We start from the raw sequence: 16,446 nt of genomic DNA, 5'->3' as shown, positions 1-16,446 counted from the left end.
GGAATTCCTGCTGTGGCACAACAGGATCAGCAGCATCTCTGGAGTGCTGGGACAGGTTTGATCCCTGGCCTGGCACAGTGGCTTAAGGATCCAGTGCCTCTCAGATCTGATCCCTGGCCCAGAAATTCTGTCTGCTAAAAAAGAAGAAATAATAATGAGATTCTGGAAGTTCCCGCTGTGGCGCAGTGGGTTAATGATCTGGCTCCTCTCTATGGAGGCACCAGTTGGATCCCGGGCACAGTGTTAAAGATCTGGTGTTGCTGCAGCTGTGATGCAAGTCGAAGCTCCTGCTCAGATTGGATCCCTGGCCCAGGAACTTCCGTATGCCGTGGGGGTGGCCGAAAAAGAAAAAAACAGAAATAAATTAAAAGATTTTGGAGATCGTTTGTGGTGCAGTGGCTTAAGGATCCAGCGATGTCACCGCCATGGCTCAGGTTGCTGCTGTGGTGCAGGTTCTATCCCTGCCCTGGGAACCTCCACATGCCACAGGTGCGGCCAAAAAAAAATAAAAATAAAAATAAATTTATTGGACCACAACCAGGCCTTCGTTTAGTATTGTCTGTGGTTGCTTTCTCGCTACACCAGCAGAACTGAAGAGTAGCAGGGTTGACTAGTTGTGACCTGTAAATTCCAGGACATTTACTGTCTAGCTTGTTGCAGAAAGTTTGCTGACCCCTGATCTAGAAAATAGGGAGAAGGGTGTCCAGGGAAACAGAAGAGAATGGCAGGCTGCTTGAACCAGGTTGTCGGCCCAAAAGGATGATCAAGAGGACCCAGAGCCGGGGTTCCTATTTTGGGCTGGTGATCCAAAGCCAAGCTGAGGGCGGGAGCCTGGGAAGGCGTGGCCTCACTTCTGCCCCGCCTCTCCTACAAAGCGATTGGTCGCGGAAGGGACTACAAACCGGTGCATCATGGGAGTGGCCCAGACTACAGCGGTGCATCATGGGTGGGCTTTAGCGGGACCTGAGCCTACGGGACAGTCTTGACCGCCCTGAACGGCAACGCAGAGCATCTCGGGAGGTCTGTTCGAGGATCAGTTGGAAGGCGACCGGAGTCGGTGAGAGGACGGCGTTGGCCTAACGGGCGGCTGGGACGCTTAGACCGGGCTGGGGGGTTCAAAGTTCCCTTGAACACCTACCGGCGTCGGCGTGCCCTCCCGCAGGATGGGGCGAGTGGCCGCCGCTGTCTCCTGGATGCTGAGCAAGCATTCTTTCCCCTCAGCCCACCCATGCCCGGCTACGAGCTGCCTTTGGGCACGTGCCTGGATATGTGTCCGGCCAACGAGCGCACCCGGCGCGAAAAGGAGTGCCGCCTGCACCGCTTCGAGGTGGCGCCGGGGTGCCCTGGGGACCGGCCTCGAGCCGACCCGCAGCGCGCCGTGAAGGAATACAGCCGGCCGGCCGCCGGGAAGGCGCGGCCCCCGCCGAGCCAGCTGCGTCCGCCGTCCGTCCTGCTGGCCACCGTGCGCTATCTGGCCGGAGAGGTGGCCGAGCGCACCGACGCATCTCGTGCCGAGGTGGCCAGCTTCGTGGCGGACCGGTTGCGGGCGGTGCGGCTGGACCTGGCCCTGCAGGGCGCGGGTGACGCCGAGGCAGCGCTGGTGCTGGAAGCGGCGCTAGCAGTGCTGCTGGCGGTGGTGGCGAGACTCGAACCCAACGCATCCCACGGGCTGGCTGATCCGATGTTGCTTCAGGCCCAGGTGCAGGAGAGCTTCGGTTCTCTGCGGCGCTGCTACGCGCTGGGTGCCGGGCCACACCCTCGCCAGGCCACCTTCCAGGGTCTCTTTCTGCTTTATAACCTGGGTGAGTTGGGTCCCCACGACCGAGCAGAGCTCAAGGACAAGCGTCCCTCTGTGGGGACAGTGAAAGCCGGGAAAGGAAGGAGAAGCTTAAAAACCTCACCACCAGCTCCGTCTCCTCTCCGTTCCTGTCTCCTAAATGTGTGTCTCAGGCAGTGTGCGAGATTCGCTGAGCCCTTACCTGGACCTTCTGGCCCTTCCCATCTCTGGGTCTCAGTTTTTTCTTAACAGAAGTGGAGGGGATGGGGTCGGAATGGGAAAGTTGACCTAGACAGTGATTTTTAAAATTTTTTTTGTCTTTTAGGGCCTTACCCTCAGCATACGGAAGTTTCCAGGCTAGGGATCAAATCAGAGCTGCAGCTGCTGGCCTGTGCCACAGCATCACCAGATCTGAGTGGCGTCTGCAACTTACACCACAGTTCACTGCAAGGCAGGATCCTTTAACCCACTGAGTGAGGCCAGAGATCAAACCTGCATCTTCATGGATACCACTGAGCTACAATGGGAATTCCTAGATAGTTATTTTTAAGTTGTTTTTGTTTTTTTGTTTGTTTTGTTTTGTTTTGTTTTTTGGTCTTGCCTGTGGCATGTGGAAGTTCCCTGGCCAGACATTGAATCCGAGCCACAGCAGCAACCCAAGCTGCTGAAGTGATGGCAGTGCCACTTAACCCAATGCGCCACAACGAAACTCCTCAAGCTTTTTAAAAAAACTTCAGTTCAGGAGTTCCTATCCTGGCACAGTGGCTAACGAATCTGACTAGGAACCACAAGGTTGCAGGTTCGATCCCTGGCCTTGCTCAGTGGGTTAAGGATCCGGCATTGCCGTGAGGTGTAGGTTGCAGACTCAGCTCGGATCCCGCGTTGCTGTGGCTCTGGCGTAGGCCAGTGGCTACGGTTCCGATTAGACCCCTAGCCTGGGAATCTCCATATGCCAAGGAAGTGGCCCTAGAAAAGGCAAAAAGACAAAAACAAACAAACAAAAAACTTCAGTTCAGTCAGTGTTGCAGAACAGTTGAGAACACATATGCCAACAAATATATCTGAGACAGAAGTTTTCAAGACTAGATTTTTTTTCCCTATGGATGGATGGTACATTTTAATAAATTCTGTTCTATTTAATTGTAAATCAATGCTGTTAACTTCACAACCTCTTAATAGTCAGAAGCCTCAGGTTAGTGACCCAAGGTTGTAGTGTCATGATTCTCCTGGAAGGGGAGCAGGGGCAGAATTTGAAAAGGAAATTGTCTTACCAGGCAGACAGGGGAAGGAGTGGCGGGGCTGACTTCTAAATCTATGGGACACTACGGGCAGTGGAGAAAGAGCTGGATTCAAAATCAGAAAACTTGAATCTGGTTGGGTCAGGTTCTGCTGCATATATACTCTGGGACAGTCTTGGGCAAGTCACTAAGTTTCCTGGGCCTGTTTCCCTCATCTGTAAACGCCGTCTCACTATCCGGAGGATCTCCTCAGACTACGTGAAGGGGTTTGGGGAGTTCCCTTTATGGCTCAGTGATTAACAAACCCAACTAGGATCCATGAGGATGTGGGCTCGATCCCTGGCCTCGCTCAGTGGGTTAAGGATCCAGCATTGCCTTGAGCTGTGGTGTACGTCGCAGATGAGGCTCGGATCCCATGTTGCTGTGGCTGTGGTGTAGACCAGCAGCTGTAGCTCTGATTTGACCCCCAGCCTGGGAACTTCCTTATGCCACAGGTGCGGGCCTGCAAAGATAAAGAGCAGGGGGGTGTCGGGAATCGCCAGAGATTCCGCTATGGCCTAGGAAGGGGCTGAGGGAGAAAGGGGGAGGAAGATTAGGCTTGGCCCTCCGGGAGGGCTGTGGCGGGAACGGAGGGAGAAGGGAGTGAGCTCTTGGCGGCCAGAGGAGGTGGGCGTGGCTGAGGGCCGCAGCACGTGGGAGAGGAGGCGGGGGGAGACCTTAGGGGATGGGCCGCAAGGTGGGCCTGCTCCAGCAAGGCCTGAGCATCCTCATTCAGGCTCCCCACCCTCACAGGCTCCGTGGAGGCCCTTCACGAGGTTCTGCAGCTGCCGGCCCCCCTGCGTTCCTGCCCGGCGCTGCGCACCGCCCTGGCAGTGGACTCCGCCTTCCGCGAAGGCAACGCTGCACGCCTGTTTCGCCTGCTCCGCTCCCTGCCCTACCTGCAGAGCTGCGCTGTCCAGTGTCATGTGGGCCGTGCGCGCCGGGGAGCCCTGGCCCGCCTCGCTCGTGCTCTGAGCACCCCCAAGGGTCAGCCGTTGCCCCTGAGCTTCATGGTCCACCTCCTGGCCCTAGATGGGCCCGAGGAGGCCCGGGACCTGTGCCAGGCTCACGGACTGCCCTTAGATGGACAGGAGAGAGTTGTGTTCCTGAGGGGTCGCTACAGGGAGGAGGGGCCGCCACCTGCCGGGACCTGCCAGGTGTTGGTGGAGAGCAAACTTGGGGGGCGCACCCTGGAAGAGGTGGTCATGGCAGAGGAGGAAGATGAGGCTGTGAACAGACCCCAGTCCCCAGCGTGAGGAGAGGCTGTGCAGTCTCCCCGAGCCCCAGGACGGGGCTGGAGCACTCAGGTTTCTTGTTCACAGTTCTCGTGCAATAAACGGACCTTGTCTTGCAGGGACAACAGTTAGATTCCGTTTATGTGGGGGAGAGCAGGGAGGGGTGGAGACATGTTAGGGGGTTGGGGGGAGGGGAACCCAACCTGGGCAATGCCCTGTCCACCCTGCGCCTCAGTTTGCCTCTGATGCCTGAGGGGTAGCTCTGTGGTCTGTAAGTTGACATCCCAGCGTGGCATTACTCATCCCATCCTCACCCATCCACCACCAAGGGCAGCTGGTGTGTTTGCCACTGCCACCCTCGCTGTCTCCTGTTCACCCTCTGCCAACCAAGAGCCAGAATGAGGGAAATTTGCATCTGGGGCTTGTCATTGCCCTCAAGTGTCCACAGCGGTGGGGCCCCGAGCTGTTGCCTCAGAAGTGTGAGAGGGCCCTGAGGCCGTGTCCTCTCCTGATAGCAAGGAAGACAGCAACACACTCAGAATTGGAGTTCGCGAGGGTTAGAATAAAGGGGGGTGGGCGCTGAAGAATGAGGGTTACGGTCAGAGTTCAGCCACAGGCCTCAGGGTGGCTGCCGCACCCTCCAAGGCCGCCACCAGGATGCTGAGCTGCCTCTGCACCTCGGCCCAGGCTGCAGATCCAGAAGTGGTGTTCATGGCTCTAGAGCAGGCATTGGACAGGCCTGGGAACGTGGCTACAGAGCCGGTTCGGGGTGCCCAGAGCACATGGCTGATGGGAGAAATGAGGGAGGATCAGGGTCATTCAGAGGCCAGGAAAGAGGAGGGCTTCAGCCTGGAGCACAGCTAGGCACAGAAGCACCCCTCCACTGCCTCTGAAAGCTGGGCTCTGACAGCAGTGCTGGGGGGAAGAGATGTAGGTTCTATTCCCAGGGTGACATTGACCCATCTGCCTCCCCTCCTGTGAGCCTGACTCTCCAGCGGTCTCCAGGGGCTGGATTGTGTGCTAAAGGCCAGCACAACTGACATTGCCCTCCTTCGGGTGGGTGCCCATTGCCCAGCCTCACCTCCCAAGAGCTTTGGGACAGGCTCACCTATAGTAGCGTTCGTCCGGGAAGGCTCTCGAGTTCAGGAAGGTCCGTTCCAAGAGCATCAGCTGGTCATTGAGCATGCGCACCTGCAGGGGGCTGGAGGTGACAGGACCTTCTGGTCACCTTCTAGCCAGCAGCCCAACTCCAGCCTGCATTCTGCCCTGGACGCCACCCTCCCAGACACCTGCTTGCAGCCCTTGCTCACTCAGGGGTGCCCTTCTGCAGTGCTGATAAGTGCTGGCCCAACGCTGTGGCTGCCTCGTCAAACTTCTCCACTGCAGTCACCAGAGGTCCTGTGGGGAACAGCCAGCATCTTAGCTCTGAGGGTGCAGGGCTCCCCATGCCTCATTGTTGGGGGGCCCCGTACCCAGGCTGATGCTCTGCTGCTCCAACAGGGTCCCAAGGTTCTGCTGGGCAGCCTGCAGGAAGCTGTGGAGGGTCTCGCTGTAGTCACTGACGTTAAGAGGTAGGAAGAGGCTGTCACTGAGCCGGAGAAGCACACTGCCCGCTGTCCGGGCCACAGCCTGGTGGCTGCTGAAACCTTGCAGGGAGGGTGACAAGGCCAGGGCTCAGTCTTCAGCCCATCTTCCTCCAGCCTCAGGATGGCCCTTGCCCCCCCTCCTCACCAGGGTCCACAAACTTGTCCACGTAATCGAAGGTGTCAAAGGCAGTGTGGTAGGTGGGGTAGATCCGGGCTGACGTCTTGCTCTGAGGGAATAAGGCCAGAGTTGGCAGGCTTAGAATGGGAAGTGGAAGGAGCTGTACGATGCAGAGACATTATCTCAATTCAGTTGTCACCACATCTGTGAGGAAGGTTCTAGGATCCCCACTTTACAGACGAGGGAACATGCTCAGAGAGGTGAAGTAGCTTTCCTGACATCACACAGATAACAAGTGGCAGAGCTGGATCAGATGCCAGTTTCCTGCTTCACATGAAGGAGAAGAACCTAGGGCTTTGCAGTCAGACAAGAGGATTGAAGTCCCAGCTTCACCACCCAGGAGCAAGGTGGCCCTGGAGGGGAGAGAGGGCTTTTTGGAGTCTCAAAGAGGGAAACACAATCTGGGCACTTTGTATCTCAGTTCACCCTCAGACCATCCCTGTTTTATATGGTTATTTCATCTATTCTGAGATAAATATTTTTCTCATTTTAAGATCTCTGGAGTCAGAATGCTTCTTACAGTCAATGTCATCCTGGAACTAACTGACAGTGATTTTTTTCCCCTCCTGAATAGTGCGTATCAGCACAGGGCATCTTCCACTCAGCAGTATCTTAAATTTGATAAAATAACACAGAAGCGGGAAGACATGTCCAGGAGAGGTTAAGAAACTTGGCGGAGGCAGCACAGCTACTGAGTGATGGCGCCAGATTCAGTTTGCACTGGAGCTGCCCAGAGGAGAGGAGGGGGCAGGAAGGCACCAAGCTGGGGGCGGAGGGTGTGCCCGCTTACCCGGTCATAGGTGTAGGCAAGGTCCATGGAGGAGATGCCCAGGAAGTGAATGAAGGGTGCATAGTCGCTGCCAGCGCCCAGAGTGCCCAAGCTGCGGGAAGGAAGATGGTCACGGTGCTGGGCCAGCTCACCAGTCCAGGGTCCCCATTCCGGTTCTGGGCTCACCTGGGGACCAGGCCGTACACCGGGCTGCTACGGTTGACATATTGGATCCAGTTGTCGTAGATGCTGAGACTGCTGCGCCCTGGTGCCGGGATCTGAGTAGAGGAGAATCTAGTCTTCGGGCTGGCCCCTCCTCAGATCCAACTACCAGACCGGTGCTCCGCTCTGACCACCGAGTCTCCGGCCCACGCACAGTCCTACGGATCCTGCAAGGCCCTGCCCACAGCCTCCGTCCCACCCGCCGTCCCTCTAGAAGTACCAGCTCCAGCCCCGCCTACCCCCGTGGCCCCGCCCCGACGGCCCTCCCCGCGGCCTGGCTCCCAGCCCCTCCCCCTCCCACCTGTTTCGCTGCGGAGAAGATGACACTTTGGACCGGGGGCGTCCCCTGCGCCCTCAGGGTGGCGTTGGCTGTGAAAGGATCAGAGAAAAAGACTCTATTTGGGCCCCACCCTTTCGTTTCCCTGCTCGCAGTCGGCCCGGCCGTCCCTCATACCAAACACCGAGATGTCCACGTTGATGTAGGCCACGGTGCGCTCCTGCAGCTTGCTGAAGAATTCCTGCAGGTGGGCAGGACGACGTCAGCCCCGCTCTGCCCCGCCCCGGGGACCCCCCCCCCGCACCCCCGGAGCGCCTGCCTGCGAGGCTCACTCACCTCGGTGAATTCTGTGGAGCCGATGAGCCCAAACTCCTCTGCCCCCCAGCTCGCAAACACGATTGACCTGCGGGGACGCCAGGTGCCTGGGGAGGGGGATAGAGGGCTGGAGGGCAAGATCCCGCGGATCCTGGGGTGGCTTAGGGGGAGGTTAGGGATGTGGAGGGGAGGGAGGGCTGGAAGGGGCGGGGCGGCGGGCGACTGGTGCTGGCACCTCCCCAGCCCAGCCTTCCCTGAGGCTCCATCCTCCTCTCACCAGCGCCTCTCCTCTGCTGCGACAACCCCGACATTGCCTCCAACGCCCGTCTTCACCGGTCTTCGTCGGTCAGGTGGTCCCCTCTGCCAGAATGCCCTGCCACCCTCTCCTCTCCATCTGTGTCGACTAAAGGTACCCCAAACCTCTCCTCTACGCGTCCCGCGCAAAACTCCCCCCAGTCGTCTTCACTTGGTGAAGATACCTATTCACATTCTCCTTCGAGCACGATGCCTTTTGAACCAATCCTTACAACAACGTCCTGAGGGACAGAGTATCATTATCTCCACTGAGGAAACTGAGCCACGGAGAAGTTTAATGAGTTGCCCAGGGTAACACAGCTGGTAGGCAAGAGAGCCAGCGTTCAAATCCAAGGTTTAGCTCCAGAGTCCTGGGGCTTAAGCAATGCCGCACGTTGCTTCTCATAGCCTCCTGCAGCCTGGTTTCCATCTCCAGCCTCTATGCCTTCACTGTTCCTGCCACAATCCTCAGCCACCTCCCGGAAGCCTCCAAGGTCCTTGCTCGGCCCCTCACCTCCTTCGGACTCCCCCTCACCCTCCATGGCACCACGTGCTCCTGGCTGTGCTCCCATTTCTGCCTGCTACTCAGTCCCCTTTGATCAGTCCTCATCTTTTCGTTTTAACGAAAAACTTTTTTTTTTTTTTTTGTCTTTTTAAGGGCTGCACCTTGCGGCATATGGAAGTTTCCCAGGCTAGGGGTCGAATCAGAGCTGCAGCTGCCAGCCTATACCACAGCCACAGCAATGCCAGATCCAAGCTGCATCTTGCAGCAACGTTGGATCCTTAACCCACTGAGCAAGGCCAGGGATCAAACCCACATCCTCATGGATGCTGGTCAGGTTTGTTGCCACTGAGCCACAATAAGAACTCCTAAATGAAAACTTTTGAAGTATAAAATGACTACATGTTCGCAATAACAAAGTCTTACACACTTTTCGGCGAAAAATGCGTAACCCGAATATAATAGCACAAACTCAAATTGAGAGACAGTCAAGAAAATATCAGGATCGTGAAAGAAAGAACAGCTGAGGAACTAATACAGATGATCCATGCAATTACCATGCACACACGTGATCCTGAACTGGCTCTTGACCAGAAACTTGACCAGAAAACTCTTTTGCTCTAAAAGTCATCAGAAAAGCTGGGAAAATTGTTAATATCCTGATTCTGATCATTGTACTGTGGTTATGAAAGAGAATGTCCTTTTTTTTTTTTTGGCCATGCCCATGGCATGTGGAAGTTCCCTGGGGCCAAGGATGGAACCTGTGCCACAGCAGCAACCAGAGCTACTGCAGTGACAACGCTGGATCCTTAACCCACTGCACCACAAGGAAACTCCAACAATGTCCTTATTTTTAGGAAATACACAGCTCTGCCACCTGATCCAGCTGCTCCTTCCCACATGCTTTGCCTTCCATCTGAATCCCACCCCCCCCCACCCGGAACCGCTGTCTTCACAGCAAGCCCTGTACATGTTTTTCTTTATTGCGTGTTTCACTGTTGTCATTACAGCAGGAACTCTGGTGTTCACTGGGGGATGTCCAGTGCTTTGAACTGGCTTGGCACACAGTAGGCATAGGGGACATACTTGTTAAGTTAACAATTGCCATCCCCTCCCCAGGTGAACTGAGACTTCCTTAGGGCCATCTGGGCACTGCCTTGCTTGGGGCCCCATCTGGCCTCGCTTCATTGGAGGGCACAGGAGGCCCTCAGAAGGTATTGCACGAGTTCCCTGTACAACACTGGGCTGATGCCCATGCATGTCTGCCCCCAGGGCCCTCAAGCTTGGCACAAGTGGCCCTGGAGAATGAGAGAGAGGAAGTGAGACAGGATGCCCACAAGCACAGGGCGCAGTGGGCTGGAGGTGACCTCCAGGGGATAAAGTTCCTTATCCAGGGGAGGGAGACTGCCTCACCCTTCTTCAGCAGAGTCCCCAAGACGCGCGAGATCTCCAGGAGGACAGACGTGCCACTGCTGGGGTCCACGGCCCCGTGTACCCAGCTGTCCCTGTGGTTCCCATAGATCACGTAGCGGTCTGGCGGGAGGGGCAGAGTCAGAAACCCGAGAGAGCGGGGCGGGGGCGCTCGGCGGTGGGCGGCGTCCTGGGGGCTCCGGAGCGGGGAGGAGGCGCTCACCTGGCTCCACGGCCCCGCGGATGATCCCCAGGACGTTGGACGAGTTCCGCAGCACCAGGCGGTTGTGGACACTCACGTTCACCTGGCTGCGGGAGCGAAGGGGGACGACAAGCGTCTTGGCATCTCCCGCTCCCCCCACCGACGCTAGCGTAGGAGAAACCGAAGCCCAGAGCAGGAAAGGGGCCTGGCAAGGCCGCTTGCCCGGAAGTCCCCGGAGACGCAGGGCGGCTAGAGCCCAGCTCTTCTGACTCCAGTTTTCTTCCGTGCTCGCTCACTCACTAAGTGGATACCTAGTGACGCCGGTACCAGGCTCTGGGCAATGACTGAGACAGACGTGGGACCCCCACCCCCCCACCCCCATCCCCACCATGGCTGTCTCCCTCGCGAGAGGGACCGCCCTTCTCCCGAGGGAGGCAGACTCCAAGGAAGTGAGCAACCGCAGGCGGCGAAGGGGCTCGGAGGCCATTGACAAGCTGCCCGTTTGAGAGGGTACCTGGTGGCAGGTAGGGAAGTTGGTGCAGGCAGGAGTGGCAGAGCGTGGGGAAGGGTGTTCCCGTCAGAGGGAACAGCAACGGCAGAGGCAGTCCTGATTTGGGAACAAGCTTGGTGTGTTCAAGAGAGAGGGAGGCTGGAGAAGTGGGGTCCGAGATGAGGTGGGGGGACCCCACAGAGCCTTGTGGGGCACACATCTGTTGCGCAGGTTTCCCCAAAGACAAGACAGATACTTCGGGATCAGGGACAGGGTGGGGGGAGAAGAAAGGGAAAGTCCAGGCCTTGAAGTGAGCAGAGAGGAAGCCCAGAGTGGAGGAAGTATAACAAGGGAGGAGGGGAGAGGTAGGGAGGGAGGGGGCCCATCTCACCTGTCTGCTGAGAAGTTGCCGTCAGGACGGAAGCCAGGTCCCAAATTGTAGTCACAGCCCAGGGCTCCCTGCCAGTCCTCTGGGGCTGAGTTTCCTTGGAGGTTACTAGGGAAGAGGGGGAGGCCCTTAGAGCAGATAAGGGTGTGTGGGGGGGTGAAGTTTGGGGGCCACTGGAGGGTGGGCAGGAGACCCCAGGACACAAGCTCACCAGAGGAGGACTTTTGCATCCTCGAAGCCAATGGGCTGAGTGGGAATTGGGGGAAATCCAGAAGCATCGGCAGAGTCCAGGCGGAAGGAGGAGGGGTTGGCTGGAAGGTAAGGAGTCAGGGGGTCCCCAAAATACTCAAAGTAGGAGCCTCGCTCCACCCCCGAGGGAGGCAGACCCCAGGAGTGTGGGTAGGTCTCGTTGGGCAAGCTCTTCCCATCGTTGATGTCGCCGGGGTCCGTGTACACCAGCACCCCAGCCACCCCGTACTTGGCGGCATTCACAGCCTGCAGGAGGCAGAGGAGGCTGCGGTTAGGGGAGGGCGGGAAGGGAGCACATCCTGTTCCTCTTCCCCATCCATGCCCCCACCCCCCGCCCTTACTGTGGCAGCCAGGACAGATCTGCCTGCCCACCCAGCAAGATAATGCCCACACAAGTCATTTGTAACAGTGCTGCTTGAGAGCGCGAAGGGCTGCTGGGCACAGGCAAGCCAGTGCACCGTCAGTGGGGCCATGAAATAAACCAAGCACCTACGGCAGAGTCCTGTGCAACTGCCATTTTAAAAAGGAGGATGTGGCCTTATACCCATGTGTTTTTGTTTTGTTTTGTTTTGTTTTTTTGCTTTTTAGGGCCACACCTGTGGCATATGGTGGTTTCCAGGCTAGGCGTCCAATCGGACCTTTAGCTGCCGGCCACAGCCACAGCCACAGCAACAAAAGATCCGAGTCACATCTGCGACCTACACCACAGCAATGCCAGATCCTTAACCCACTGAGTGAGTTCAGGGATCAAACCTGCAACCTCATGGTTCCTAGTCAGATTCGTTTCTGCTGGGCCATGATGGGAACTCCCCTATACTCATGTTCTTATAAGTGCAGTTCACAGTAGCCAAAAGGTGGAAACAGTGCAGCTGTCCATCACTGGTGAAGGGTAAGTGAAATGTAGTATACAACGTACAGGGGAATATTACTCAGCCTTAAAAAGGAATGAAATTCTGGAGTTCCCATTGTGGCACAGCAGAAATGAATCTGACTAGGAACCATGAGGTTGAGGGTTCGATCCCTGGCTTGCTCAGTGGGTTAAGGATCCGGAGTTGCCGTGAGCTCTGGGGTAGGTCACAGATGTGGCTCTGATCTGGTGTTGCTGTGGCTGTGGCTGTGGCATAGGCCGGTGGCTACAGCTCTGATTTGATCCCTAGCTTGGGAAGCTCCATATGCTGCAGAAAGATCCCCCCCCCCAATAAAAGGAATGAAGTTCTGAAACATCTGAACCTCAAAAACATTATGCTAAGTGAATAAGTCAGACACTAAAGGACAAACATCACATAATTCCTCATATGGGAGGAACCCAGAATAGGCAAATTCGTAGAGATAAGAAGTCAAATAGAGGGTCCCAGGGGCTGCAGGAGGAGAGTGAATGAGTTAATGTTTAATGGGTCCAGTGTTTCATTTGTTTTTTTGTCTTTTTTTGTGATTTTTTGGGCCGCTCCCGTGGCATATGGAGGTTCCCAGGCCAGGGGTCCAATGGGAGCTGTAGCCACTGGCCTACACCAGAGCCACAGCAACGCAGGATCTGAGCCACGTCTGCGACCTACACCACAGCTCACAGCAATGCCGGATCCTTAACCCACTGAGCAAGGGCAGGGACCGAACCCGCAACCTCATGGTTCCTAGTCGGATTCGTTAACCACTGCGCCACGGCGGGAACTCCCAGCGTTCCATTTGGAAGCATACAAGCATCTGGAAATGGATAGTTGTGATGGTTGCACAACACTGTGAGCCGTCTTCATGCCGCAGCATCGTACACTAAAAAGTAGTTAACATGGTAAGCTTTATGTTAAATATGTTTTAGAACAATAACAACAAAATAGGGGAGTTTTGGCTCATCGCTGTGGCATGGATTCGATCCCTAGCCGAGAAACTTCCACATGGCTTGGAAGCAGCAGGAAAGAAGGGGGGAGGGGGGGAAGCTACCTCTTTGGAGGATGGCATTATGGGAAAACTTTTCCATTCTATACCTTTTTGTTTTTCAAACTAGAATTGCCATAATCTGTATAATTCTACCATGCTTGTTCCCCTTTCTTCTCATTTCTTTCCTTGTTTGCCCCCACCTCTTATCACGAGCACGTGTTTTTAAATTGTGATAAAATAGAGGTAACATAAAATTTACTCTTAACCATCTTACAGCAGGCAATTCAGTGGCATCAAGTACATTCTCATTGTGCTACCATCACCTCCACTGATCTCCAGAACTCTTTGTTTTGCAAAACTGAACCTCTGTACCCCCTAAACACTAACTCCCTAGTCCCCTCTCTCACGCTTACCTTTTTATACTTAAAGTAAATAAGTAAATAAACATTTAAAATCATAGACATGTAATCCTCAGTCAAAACTGTATATTGAAAAGGAGCAAGTTGGGGGTGGGGGAGGGCCAACGGGGATATTCGGAAGAACTACTTCACAGGAGGACCTGCACTTCCAGAATATCGAACCTGAAACTTTTGCCCAATTCCTTTATTTCCTAAGGCTCAGAGAGGTTAGGAGAGGCACCCAAAGTCACACAGCACCTACATGCTCTTTGGGCCAATCAATGGGCTAGAGCCTGGCTGGGCAGAGTCCCAAGGCAGGCCAAAGTGGGCCGGAGGAGTCGCCTTCCTGCCCCAACCCAGGCCTTGGTGCACCACTCAGCCTGGCTCCGTCCCCTGCCCCCCACTTCCCCTTGTCCATGGCCGGCCCCTCTCCCCACACAGCCCCTGTCCCCACACGGCCCCTTGCACTGGGAGCTGCTGCTTACCTTGGCCCCCCGCCCTACACCCCCGTAGCGGGTGAGGGCGATGGTGTCTTGCAGGTTGATGCCCTTATTGTATAGGTACAGGAAGTCTTCTTCCGAGCCCTTGTTGGCGTAGACAAGGAGGCCCTATTCCCAAGAGATGACCTTTAGATCCAGGCCCAGGAAAGGCAGGTGGGGAAAGAAAAGGAAGGCTGAATGGCAGAACAAAGGATTTAGACTGCTCCCCTACCTCATTCAGAGCTTATAAGCTCCCCAAGACAAAGTCACACCTGGTTTCCTCCACTCTCTGTGTCCAGGGACCCTGTATCAGGCCTGGCCTTGAGCAGGACCCATTAGTGTTTGTTGAATGACTAAGTAATGGGCAAAAGGAGTCGCCAAGGAATGTGGACCCAAACAAATCCTGCGGGAGTGGAGCTGAGACCCAGGTGAAGCACCTTTCCTCAACTGCCCCGAGTCAGAACGAGAGAAGCTGGGGGAGGCAGGGGGAGCTGAGCCATGGCAGTGGGGAGGGGGCGTCCCAGGCCCACCTGAGGGGTTCCAGGGGGAGCATAGGCAGCATAGGGTGGCAGCACATCGGGCGCCTCCTGGTCCTTAGTCAGGTTCTCTTCGCTTCGTCGGCAGGTGAAGAGGATGTCCCCAGAGGGACCCACTGTGGAGGGAGGGCAGTGTCAGGACGGGGCCGGGAGGCTCCCAGCCCATGGGCATTCCCAGGCCAGAGCAGGACCTCACCAACATCCACGTGGTTAGGCTGCTCTTGACTGGGGAAGGACAGGAGCACTTCGTACTCAGAGGTGCCGGCTGAGTCCAGGCCCGAGTCCGGGTCCCGCCAGCGCTGCAGCAACAGCTGCACGAGCGCCTCATCCCGGGGGCTGGAGGCCACATGCGGCTCCTTGGAGAGTTCTCTGCAGGGGGGAGAGGGAGGGGCAGGCACGGGGTCAGAGAGGGGCCTCTGGCAAACAGGAGGGGCAGGCAGGTAGGCCTCTCACCTAAGGTTCTCTCGGATTCTGTTGGCATCTAGCTGTCCCATGACGGTCTTGAGGATCTCCGGGTCCAGGTCCAGTTCCTGGGAAGCTGGCTGGTTGGCCCCCTTGGGGATGGCAAAGTGGCCCAGGATGATTCCCAGCCCTAAGAGGGCGGCGGCCCCCACCACCCCTCCAAGCACCTTCACCCACTGCATCCTGTGCTGTCTTGGCAAGCCGAGGAGGCTCCTTATAGATGGAGCATTGGATCCAGTTAACCATTACCTCGTGGGTGGCCCTGCCCTTTGGCCACTAACTGGGAGGGAAAGTAAAGGCGCTTCCCGCAGGACTCACCCAGATGAGAGTGCCAAGGGGCATCACGCACGGACACTGAGGCTCAGAGAGGGGCAGTCTCACCCATGGTCTCCCAATAACACGGAGGCCTGGAGTTCCCGCTGTGGCTCAGCGGTAACAAACCTGACTGGTACCCATGAGGATGCGGGTTCCATCCCTGGCCCTGCACAGTGGGTTAAGGATCAGGTGTTGCCATGAGCTGTGGCTCAGGTCGTAGCCATGGCTTGGATCTGGCGTCGCTGTGACTGTGGTGTAGGCCGGCTGCTGTAGCTCTGATTCAACCCCTAGCCTGGAAACTTCCAGATGCTGCAGGTGCGGCCCTTAAAAAAAAAAAAAAAAAAAAGGCCACGGGAGGGAAGACTAGAACTCAGAGCCCCTCCCTGTCTTGCTGCCTGTCATCCCTGCTTCTGTGTCCTCAGTGTCACTCCATCCCCAGCACACCCAGCCCTGGCTACTTGAGCAGGTTTTAAGTTCAAATCTCATTCTTTGTTAGACATAAGCTGTGTGACCTCGAGCAATTCACTTAGCTTCTCTGAACCTGTTTCCTTTACTGTCAAATGCGATAACAGAACATGTTTCACAAAACTGTGGTGCTGTTTTCATTAAATATGACCACATCCATAAAAATGTCCATCCAGGTGTTGGGCGCAGAGTGGGAACTCCGTACATCTCAGCTGCTCCTGCCTCATCTGACCCCCTACAATGCTAAGCCTAGAGCTAAGGCAAGAAGAGGGAGCCAGAAGCTTTCTCTGTATCTGTCCTGCAGGGGTCCCAGCTTGTGGGAGGAAGTGGGACTCTTAGAAAGGAAGACTGTTCTAGAGGACAGGAGGAGAGAACCAGGGAAGGCCACACTTTTTCTTTGTTCCTTTCTTTTTTTTCTTTTTTCTTGCTTTTGCTTTTTAGGGCTGCACCTGTGGCATATGGAAGTTCCCAGGCCAGAGGTTGAATCAGAGCTGCAGCTTCCAGCCTACATCAAAGCCACGGCAATGCCAGATCCGAGCCTCCTCTGTGACCTACACCACAGCTCATGGCAACACTGGATCCTTTAACCCACTGAGAGAGTCCAGGGATGGAACCCACATCCTCATGGATCCTAGCCAGATTCGTTTCTGCTGCCCCACAATGGGAAGTCCCCACGCTTTCTTGACAGTGACCTCTTCCTCCATCCCCTGTGCCTAATAGGAGTCCATCCATTTGTTCATCCTCCTGCGTA

General features: G+C 56.0%; 2 protein-coding genes across 3 annotated transcripts; one reads left to right on the top strand and one right to left on the bottom strand.

Moving 5' to 3' along the window:
• The first annotated feature begins 675 nt into the window (after nt 1–675).
• On the top strand, nt 676–4,414 carry SAC3D1 (SAC3 domain containing 1). Its single transcript, XM_047775334.1, has 3 exons — nt 676–1,057; nt 1,222–1,802; nt 3,808–4,414. The coding sequence occupies exons 2-3, from the start codon at nt 1,229–1,231 to the stop codon at nt 4,308–4,310; spliced, it is 1,077 nt and encodes a 358-aa protein (XP_047631290.1). The 5' UTR covers nt 676–1,057; nt 1,222–1,228; the 3' UTR covers nt 4,311–4,414.
• Nucleotides 4,403–15,169, bottom strand: NAALADL1 (N-acetylated alpha-linked acidic dipeptidase like 1). Of its 2 annotated transcripts, XM_047775332.1 has the most exons (18): nt 14,907–15,151; nt 14,650–14,822; nt 14,448–14,569; nt 13,924–14,046; nt 11,134–11,417; nt 10,926–11,030; nt 10,066–10,151; nt 9,846–9,965; nt 7,658–7,743; nt 7,499–7,562; nt 7,346–7,413; nt 7,009–7,100; nt 6,844–6,934; nt 6,021–6,102; nt 5,762–5,935; nt 5,600–5,687; nt 5,398–5,490; nt 4,403–5,075 (listed from the first exon to the last, which is right to left on the bottom strand). In XM_047775332.1, exons 1-18 carry the CDS (start codon nt 15,095–15,097, stop codon nt 4,889–4,891), a joined length of 2,229 nt encoding a protein of 742 aa, XP_047631288.1. In that variant the 5' UTR covers nt 15,098–15,151; the 3' UTR covers nt 4,403–4,888. The 2 variants fall into 2 exon arrangements, with proteins under 2 accessions (XP_047631288.1, XP_047631289.1); XM_047775333.1 differs by lacking the exon at nt 4,403–5,075 and having other exon boundaries at nt 5,425–5,490; nt 5,579–5,687; nt 14,907–15,169.
• Between the last annotated feature and the right edge of the window lie 1,277 nt (nt 15,170–16,446).

Source organism: Phacochoerus africanus, chromosome 4, assembly GCF_016906955.1.
Source record: "Phacochoerus africanus isolate WHEZ1 chromosome 4, ROS_Pafr_v1, whole genome shotgun sequence".
In the NCBI taxonomy this organism is placed as follows: domain Eukaryota; kingdom Metazoa; phylum Chordata; class Mammalia; order Artiodactyla; family Suidae; genus Phacochoerus; species Phacochoerus africanus.
The sequence above is the reverse complement of the archived record's forward strand: the minus strand, read 5'-3'. Positions and strand labels throughout refer to the sequence as shown.